The sequence below is a fragment of the Cucurbita pepo genome, chromosome LG16 (assembly GCF_002806865.2).
Source record: "Cucurbita pepo subsp. pepo cultivar mu-cu-16 chromosome LG16, ASM280686v2, whole genome shotgun sequence".
In the NCBI taxonomy this organism is placed as follows: Eukaryota; Viridiplantae; Streptophyta; class Magnoliopsida; order Cucurbitales; family Cucurbitaceae; genus Cucurbita; species Cucurbita pepo.
This window is the reverse complement of record NC_036653.1, coordinates 4933279-4943156: the sequence shown is the minus strand read 5'-3', so window position 1 is coordinate 4943156 and position 9878 is coordinate 4933279. Positions and strand designations below refer to the sequence as shown.

Genomic DNA, 9878 nt, shown 5'->3' with positions numbered 1-9878 from the left:
AAAAAAAAAAAAAAAAAAAAAAAAAAAAAAAAACTGTTCAATCCTGCTTCTTTCTGTTCCTTCTGATCCGATTCTATTCGATTGTTATGCCAGAAATGGAAGCTTTTATTAGCAGCAGCTGAAAGTTACTAAACTTCCACTGCACATTACCATGTTCATTGCTTATTACGAAAAGCAACACTGAGAAGCAGAGGGTGGATTTTAGGGTGGGAACATGGGAGCCGGAGGGAAGTGAGGGATTGGTGGCCATGGCTTCTTCAAAAATGGATGATGGGGCATCTCCGGAATGGGAGGCAGATGCTTGAACAAGGGATGTTTTGGCTTCAAAAATGGATTGGGCGGTGGGAGTGGGTTCACATATATTGGAACCGGTGGTGGAAGGGGTTTTTCGTAGACAGGAACCGGTGGCGGAAGGGGTTTTTCATAGACAGGAACCGGTGGTGGAAGGGGCTTTTCATAGATAGGGACGGGCGGTGGAAGAGGGTTTTTGTAGATAGGGACGGGCGGTGGAAGAGGGTTTTTGTAGATAGGGACGGGCGGTGGAAGAGGGTTTTTGTAGATAGGGACGGGCGGTGGAAGAGGGTTTTTGTAGATAGGGACGGGCGGTGGAAGAGGGTTTTTGTAGATAGGGACGGGCGGTGGAAGAGGGTTTTTGTAGATAGGGACGGGCGGTGGAAGAGGGTTTTTGTAGATAGGGACGGGCGGTGGAAGAGGGTTTTTGTAGATAGGGACGGGCGGTGGAAGAGGGTTTTTGTAGATAGGGACGGGCGGTGGAAGAGGGTTTTTGTAGATAGGGACGGGCGGTGGAAGAGGGTTTTTGTAGATAGGGACGGGCGGTGGAAGAGGGTTTTTGTAGATAGGGACGGGCGGTGGAAGAGGGTTTTTGTAGATAGGGACGGGCGGTGGAAGAGGGTTTTTGTAGATAGGGACGGGCGGTGGAAGAGGGTTGTTGTATACCGGCACTGGTGGAGGCTTAGGTTTATGGTAAATGGGAACCGGTGGAGGCTTGGGTTTATGGTAAATGGGAACCGGCGGAGGCTTGGGTTTATGGTAAATGGGAACCGGCGGAGGCTTGGGTTTATGGTAAATGGGAACCGGTGGTGGGAGTGGTTTTTTGTAAACCGGCACTGGTGGAGGCTTCGGTTTTTTGTAAATGGAAACCGGCGGTGGATGTGGCTTCTTGTATACTGGCACTGGTGGAGGCTTAGGTTTATGGTAAATGGGAACCGGTGGAGGCTTAGGTTTATGGTAAATGGGAACCGGTGGAGGCTTGGGTTTATGGTAAATGGGAACCGGCGGAGGCTTGGGTTTATGGTAAATGGGAACCGGCGGAGGCTTGGGTTTATGGTAAATGGGAACCGGTGGTGGGAGTGGTTTTTTGTAAACCGGCACTGGTGGAGGCTTCGGTTTTTTGTAAATGGAAACCGGCGGTGGATGTGGCTTCTTGTATACTGGCACTGATGGAGGCTTAGGTTTATGGTAAATGGGAACCGGTGGAGGCTTAGGTTTATGGTAAATGGGAACCGGTGGAGGCTTAGGTTTATGGTACATGGGAACCGGTGGAGGCTTAGGTTTATGGTAAATGGGAACCGGTGGTGGAAGTGGTTTTTCATAGACCGGCGTCGGTGGAGGAAGTGGCTTTTCATAAACCGGAGCAGGTGGTGGAAGTGGCTTTTCATAGACCGGTGCGGGTGGAGGAAGAGGGTTGACATAAACAGGAACAACCGGTGGAGGAAGAGGGTTTACATAAACCGGAATAGACGGTGGAGTCGGCTTTTCATAGCTAGGCACAGGAGGAAACGCTTTAGGAGGCAATGGAGGGAAGAAATGGTGGTGAAACTTAGGTGCAAGAGGGAGTGGCAAAGGAAAGTGATTAGGGTGCTTGTGGAAGGGCCAAAAGAAAGCCGATGCACAAGTCGCTGATGAAAACATGAGCTCACCAGACAGCCCAAAGGTGTGCTGCTTCCCAGCTGATTTGGGCACCACAGCCACCTTGGGGCGCTGGAGGCCATCATGGGCAGGGCGGCATGGGGCGGCTGATGCACTATAAACCTGCGCATAGCATTCTTCCTTCAGCATTCCATCTTCCACAATGGCATTAGACAGCAACACATTGAACTTTCCTTCTTCATTCATCTCACCAATTCCTCTTGTTTTGAATTGCCCATCACTTGATTTACAATCTATGCCTACTTTCAGTCCTACAAAGTGATCAACGACAACGACAACGACGTTTAAGCGTTTTTAATACCAAATTATGGACTAAAACAGAAAACGACACGTACCCGATAAGGCATGGTTAGTTTTTATGTTCCTCTCGTGGCAATCGGTACATTTGCTTATGCCGATGACCTCGACGGCATAGCACGATGTTGCAGCAAAAACAAAGGATATCAAGAAGAAGCATAACAAGGGTGTCCTCAGAAAGAGAGGAGGATTCCTCATGGTGAAATGACGATTCAAAATCCGACCCGAAACCAACTCTCCCAAGACGGAGTAGAAACTATGAGGTTCGGGGGGGAATGTAGGAAGAAACGAAAGAGATGAAGCTCGTTATATAGAAGGAAACAAGTGAGCGAAAAGGCGAGTTTTGAGACGTTATTAAGGGCATGTCACATGAGGTAGGAGGGGCCCTTAAAAGAAAAGGAATGGCTTTGCAATGCATGAGAAAGTTTGGGCATAACAGCCAGGGAACAACTCAACTGCCATTGTGTTTCATTTAATGAGTAATCAAAATGGTCTCTGCTTCCATACCTTTCTAAATCTACAACTTACCTCATCACATCAATAAGTTTACTCTCAATGGTAACTGTTTGAACAGCTAATGGAAACTCTCAATGCCAAGTTCATCAGCAAAGTACAGTTCCATGAATCCCATGAAGGGACTGTCATTTTTTTTTGTCTTTACACAAAAATAAAACTAAGATTATGCTTTTTGCAACAAATTTTCGATAGTTTTAACTCATTTTCGTCTCGTTTGATAATAATTTTGATTTTTAGTTATTTGTTTTTTAAACTTAAGCTCGTTTCTTTCAAAATGAGGTGTACATGAATAAACCGAAGACTACATCCGAATGAGAACGATCATGAGAATAGAATGACTAAGAAAACCTTAAAAGAATTGAAAGTTATTACCTATACTAACAAAGTGCACCTTTCTTTTTTGTTGTTCAATCGTAGAACCTCCAAGGTTAAGCGTGTTTTGTTTGGATCAATCCTATGTTGGGTGACCTCGTGAAAATTTTCTTAGGATGTATGTGAGTAACGACAAAACATACCGGATGGACTTTTGTGTTGTGGGGATAGTCTTCACTCTTAGAACCAATGACTAAGTAAATATTAATAAATAAATAAAAATTATTTTAAAAGAAGACGATATTATAGTTGATAATATCTGTTTCAGTGAATTATATATAAGAAAGGACGGGTAAAGCTCACCACTTTATTTCTTTCTTTCTTTTTTTTTTTAAAGAATATGCGGAGGAAGAAGATTTAAACTTCTATTTCCAATTGAACTATGCTCATATTGTCTCACGAGCTCGATTCCTAAAACAAAAAAGAAAAGTCAATTCAAGCATATAGTTCAGTGAGTAAGACACCAATTACATTTAAAAACTCATAAAGAAAAAGTCAATTTAAGCAAAGACACCAATTATATTCAAGAACTCATAGTTTGATTCTCGATCTTTGTAATCAATGAACTCAACAAATAAAATTAAAAACAAAAATCATCGATAAATGAGCTTAAAAAAAAAAAAACAAAGTACTTAATACTTTTTAAGGTATTGCATTATAAGTTGTAGGTGTGAAGGAAAGAGAGAGTTTAATGGTTAGAGCAGCAAAAATGATGAGACACAGAGATTAGTGACACCGCAAGAGGGGCTCATCACTCACTCAGAGGTACTAATAGTGGTTCACAGCGGTCCTGATGCATGTTCCTAGTTTGTGCATTCTTAGCTAATTTGCATCCCCCTATTTACTACTACTACCACTACTACTACCAAGGCTCTAAATGAAGGGTATTCCATTAAATGAACAGCCTCCAAAGTTGGCCAGGATTGATGAGCCCCAACCCACTTGGGGAAGTCCAGCTGTTGACACTTGCAAGGAAGTGCACTTTTTTCCCTCTTTTGGTGTTATTGCAGTGCTAACTGCTAGTGTAGGAAAGAATGTGTTAAATGGAGAGATTTGAGAGATCTCTAATGGGTATTTTTAAGTAATAAGCTGGCCAGCATCAAGTTTGGACTCCTAAACCTACGTTTTAAATTGTCTCGAATGGGTATGAGTACTCTAAACACCGGCAAACACGGGCAAGACCTACAAATTTCAATCTTCTTCTTGTTTCAATTCCCTCCGATCACTACATAAGCTACTGGGGAAGAAAGCTCTTTGTATGATCATAAAAGTAAAACTATAGCGTAGATAAATGAAGTACTACAGTAATACTAGAGATTTTACAACCACGAACACGTGTTCATATCATGTGCTTGCATGTCGTGTTTGCCTATGTCATGAGCTTATGTGTGGGGCTTCCATTCTATAGGTTTCAAGTTAATTAAGAATCCCTCTAATTCAAGGAGTGAAGTAAATGACAGAGTAGTTGTAATCCATGGATTCAAGTCCCTAATAGGTGGCAGTCCCAAGTAAATTGGTTTCACCTAAGCCATATAACTGGCAAATAAAGGGCAAATAGAATCATAGTCTTTATTAAAAATAATTGCCTTAAGTTAGATTTAAAATTGACTCTTGAGGGTAGAAAACAGTCCCAATCACGAAAGTAAGAAAATAAATAAGTCTACCACTAGTAGATACTGTCCGCTTTGACCCGTTACGTATACCATCAGTCTAACCATTTTTAAAACGGGTCTACTAAGGAGAGATTTTCACACCCTTACAAGTAATGTTTCGTTCCCCTTTCCAACCAACGTGGGATCTCACGGTAATCCAAGAGTGTCCCACTTAACTGCTAACTGGTTTCATGTGATTTGACAGCTCAAGCAATTAAAAGTAACACATGGAACAGAGGGATGAAGCAGCAAAGGTCAAATCCCACATGCTACCCTTTAGGCATTTCGAGTTAGTCAATTAAAGAAGGATGATTGAAAGGATATGCAATCAAGAGGGGGAGTCCAATTCAAGAATATCACGACATTGATAGTCATTTGACCTAACATCTATCTACATGCTAGAAAGCAACAGCTTCATGTGCATCTCGCTGGTGTTTGGTTCTAATAACACTTAACTCTACACAAGTGGTACATATAGAAGGGACTTAGACCTCGCAGACCTATCAAGTAGAAAATTTATCCATCAAAAAGTAACTTCAACAGCAAAAGGTAAATGCTCAAAATTTTGGATTAAATTAAAAGATATCTATTGTTTCTATACGTATCTGCATCAGTTCAAATTTGAAATAACTCAACTTTTCCAAAAGTCTAAACTGGCCTATTTTTCCAAAACTGATATCATGGTGTGTCTCTTAAACAATTCAAATGCCGGAAGTGTGAGTTAACAAGAGACTGCGTATCTGGTATGTGTCAGCAAGGAAAAGTGAAGGCAGAAAACATGTGTGATCTACTTCTTTTTCTTTGATTTGTTTGACGATGATTGAGAATATGCAGTACCCTGTATTACCAAAGATAAGATTAATATCAGTCAAAGTCAGCAAGGGGGGCGAAACCAAACGACTTCAAATTTAATTACAGGTCAATGAACTTACCTCGAGCCATTCGTCTAATGATGCATCTGAGGCCCTGGTTCCAACTTCAACCTTAGGAGCCCTCTTTGTTTTCTAATCAAATAAAAAAAAATATTATAAGATTGATTGGGGTGGGGGTGTTCAAGGATATATACGGAAAGTTAAATGCACCACTAAAAACATTCAATACCCAACTAATTTGCAAAAATATTTTCCAATCAGCAAGAATAAGTTGTTTTTAAAGAGAAATTACAATTAATCAAGGAAAAACCCATAAGGGCACTTCCTTAAAATTACCCAAGCAACCTATGATTTAGCAGAGTTACTGAACACATTAGATAGTTATTTTGTTTTTCTNTTTTTTTTTTTTTTTTTTTTGGTCGTTAAACATAATTCACCACAGGTATGATGGTTATGAATCTTCATAGCACAGATTTTTAACATTTTCTCCCTGAAAGTAAAACAAATCATCCAAAAATTCAGTTTTAGCTTGTGTACCTTGGAAAGATTCTGTATTTGACCATGAATCCACAAACCAAATAGAACGATAAGTGCAGCTCCAAGGGTAACTAGGAATACAGATTCAGTGCTGAGAAAACCACCAGCTTCAACAACTTCAATGGTACCATTGAAGAAGGTACTTTGATATGGATGCTGATCTATTTCATAAATAATGGTTCCAACCAGATCAAAATTTCCAGGCTGTACAAAGAGAAGCAATGTCTTTTTAGCCATTTATGCATTCTTATACTTACAGTTTAAAAACACAGGCAACGGAGCAATAATCTAGAAAACAATAAATTTAATTTCAATGTAGAAGACCATCATATCACAAAAACCTGAAGATATTTGCTGACAACAAAAAAGTACGGGAAAGTTGCTTGTGTCGATGCTTGTACCGATGCATTGTTAAAACCCTGGAACCAAAACATAAACATAAATTGTAAGAAAATAACAGAAGGGAATTGACTAGATGCAAAACGCTGTAGCAAGTAATGTATACATACAGGCACTTAAGAAATTCTTCGAAAAAGAGAAACAAGACATTACTTGTCTGCCTCTTTAAAGCATAAAAAACTGAAGATAAGTGCGAATAAAAACTCCTAGAAAAATACAAAAATATAGTGTGAGAATAAATCTCACTTTTGAAATGATTAACACCACCAAGGATGGCAGCCAAAATCTCCATAAAATTTCATGGACTAGAATATATAATATTGGAAATATATATGGATGTGATACATCAACACAGCATTGTTTCTTATAAGAAACCTTTTGGTATTAAAACCAGCCTGCTATACATAAGTTCTGTAATTATAATAGTTATTTTAGTCTTTTGGTGGCTAGGATTCACTTTCCTTGGCCTTAGACGTACATTTATTTTTAATTTATTTGGTAGCTGTTTTTTGTATAGAGTTTATGCAACGGCTGATTACTGTAAATGTATGTTAAATTTTAATAGGTCAAACAGCAACACCATCTCCTCCTAGGCGTCTGAGCTCAAGCAAGGTGATTTATATTACGGACTCCAATAGTAATAAGCTAAAGCAGGCACCAGCGTCCAAGAGCTAAGATGAGCTGCTTTCAGAAATTTAGCTCATATCTCACAGCTTTAACTGAATCAAGAATTCATCCCCCAAATATACAAAATAGGTAAATGATTGCTACAACATGAATACTTGAACCAGGTGAGTAAACATTCTGGAATATTCTTGGCACAAAATTATACTTGCATATGGCAACCAAATAAAGGTTATGCAGTGAATTGATGAAAAAAAAACTTGTACACATTAACTATCAGTCACATACCTGTACGGAAAGATTTTGAATCAGTATTCGGTGATCAAAAGTGTAATGAACACTGGCCTTGATTGCAATGACATTCAAGCTAGAATCCCCTGTTTTTTCACCAAAAAAGGGGAAAAAAACAAAATAATAAGCACAGCAGACAACTAGCAGCAATTAAAAAAGAAAAAAAGGAAAACAGCAGGAAACTCCATCACTGAGACTACGTGAAGGAAAACATTAAAGAAAATTTTCAAATTGCAGATTGAGGTATCGATAAGGGCCACCTCAATGCTTTTTTCGCACCCAAATCTTAGTAACCCACAAAATTACAAACAAAAAGTTCTTACGAAAAAGGTAGAACATAGAAAACAGAGAGAGAAAAAAGTTAAACAATGCACAAATTGGAAGAACAGTAAGAAACACAAACTGGAAATCGTGCATTGTCGGTGAATTTTCGCTACAATAAAACCACTTAAGGCTGTGAATTATTAAATTGCCAACTGATGCAGATTATATACAAATAACGACAATACAGCTCTTGTAGTTGACAGGTAAGGGTTAATTACCATCGTTCTTCATTCCTGCTAAAAGTTCGGTCTCTTCTCCGGCCACCACAACTGCATTTGGAGAAATTTTAATGTAATTCACTATTTGCATCATATCAAAAAGAATATATTTCTGTTCAAATTAGATGGAATACTCACTACGTGCGCTATTTTTGGGGAAAACACACACGGTATCAACCCCTGTAGCTGGGCTGAAGCTCGCGTCGCCGAAATCTTGCTCATCCCCAACGATCCCTAAGTCAGTGGCATCTTCAACGGACTCTCCAGATTCCACATCCGCATCCGATTGACATCTAACAACTTAAGAAGAAGAAAAAAACGAAATATTTATATATTTATATATATAAATAGAAGAAGCAAAGTATACAGATTCATCACATCGTGGAAGATGGATAACAACTTCAACTGAGGAACGACAAAAAGCCAGCATTTAACCACAATGAAAACGTTCGAATCACGTGGATCAGAGTCCGCTTAACTAACCCAAATATCGAGCTTAATTAATGCAATTGATATGGATGCTCTAAAAACGCTGCCCAAGCAATTTCGTGCATCTTCCAATCAAGTATAAACCGAGTCGAAGAGTCACAGAGGCTATCGACCAGCATATAAATATTGAAAAAAAAAAAATACCGGGAAGATTATAGCAGGAAATTAACAAATCTAACACGCACAAGATCCAACCGAAAATCGGCGCAGCTCTAGCACCAAACGCAATAATAGACAAAGAGAGAAATGCATATTGAAGCGGATTTCAATAAATGGAACATTAAAACCGTAACCATGAATGCGAGAGCGAAATTCGATTAAATCTAGAGCAAACAGTTTAAACACATGCAGATGCAAGAAGAAATCTAGATACAGAATTGAGGAAGCAAAACCTTGGAGAAAAGGCGACGCAAGGAGAAGGAGTGCAAGAAAGAAAATCCTGAAGGCCTTCGACGCCATGATTGAGAGCTCTGAAGACTGCCGTAGCCTGAATGCGTTTCTTGAGGAAGAAATCGGTGAACAGCGGGAGGAGGAATGCGTTTCTCGGGTCAAATCCCGCTTCCCGGGCAATTACCTGATTGCCTCTAGTTTGTTGAGCCAATTTAGATAACCAAAAAATGGTCAATTTTATTTTTTACTNTTTTTTTTTTTTTTTTTTTTTTTTTTTTTTTTTTTTTTTTTTTTTTTGGTAAAAATCTCAATATTCAGGTTTAAGAAAGTCATATGTATTTCCGACCTAAGTAATGTATTAATTTAATTGAATTAGGATTTGATTTCCTAAATAAAATTATCAATTTCTTATATAAAATTATCTATAAATTTATTAATAATAATTTTAGTCGTCCAACTAGTCGTTGTAATCACAGCCTTAGGGACCAAAAAGAAAGAAAACTCGGTCCTTGCTCTTGTCAAAGAATTTTAAATATTCTATGCTGTTGCCAAGAATGCTACCTTCACCCTTTAATTGAGTTCCAACCAGACTCCCAATTTTCTCAATAAAATAATTTGCGGGATAACTCATGATTTCTAGGTATTATTTTACATTGTTTGTGCGTCCCTTACCGTTCTCGCTCAATGTTTGCAACAGCTGGAGAGGCAGTCGTAGGAACGAAGCAACAAGACCGAGTTCAAGAAGGGAGAAGGAGCTAATAAAGATGAGTGAGTACGTGCGAAAAGCCAGAGGCACGAGCGTTTGTTTTAATTTTTTAAAAGTAATGTGATTGGGACTTTTGTTTAAGATAAATAAAATAAGAAAGGAGGTCAAAAAAAATGAAAGACAACTGCATAACTATCAAAAATATAAGTTCAATTTTACTTCTAACAATTTTATTATATTA

The 9878-nt window shown here is 38.9% G+C and overlaps 2 protein-coding genes across 2 annotated transcripts; both read right to left on the bottom strand.

Annotated features, from left to right (window-relative positions):
• Positions 1-30: 30 nt before the first annotated feature.
• On the bottom strand, positions 31-2579 carry LOC111777400 (proline-rich protein 4-like). Its single transcript, XM_023656975.1, has 2 exons — positions 2286-2579; positions 31-2201 (listed from the first exon to the last, which is right to left on the bottom strand). Exons 1-2 carry the CDS (start codon positions 2443-2445, stop codon positions 202-204), a joined length of 2160 nt encoding a protein of 719 aa, XP_023512743.1. The 5' UTR covers positions 2446-2579; the 3' UTR covers positions 31-201.
• A 2753-nt stretch (positions 2580-5332) lies between these two features.
• LOC111777399 (translocon-associated protein subunit alpha-like) lies at positions 5333-9130 on the bottom strand. Its single transcript, XM_023656974.1, has 8 exons — positions 8934-9130; positions 8191-8352; positions 8053-8103; positions 7508-7596; positions 6538-6615; positions 6197-6400; positions 5720-5791; positions 5333-5625 (listed from the first exon to the last, which is right to left on the bottom strand). Exons 1-8 carry the CDS (start codon positions 8998-9000, stop codon positions 5575-5577), a joined length of 774 nt encoding a protein of 257 aa, XP_023512742.1. The 5' UTR covers positions 9001-9130; the 3' UTR covers positions 5333-5574.
• Positions 9131-9878: the final 748 nt, after the last annotated feature.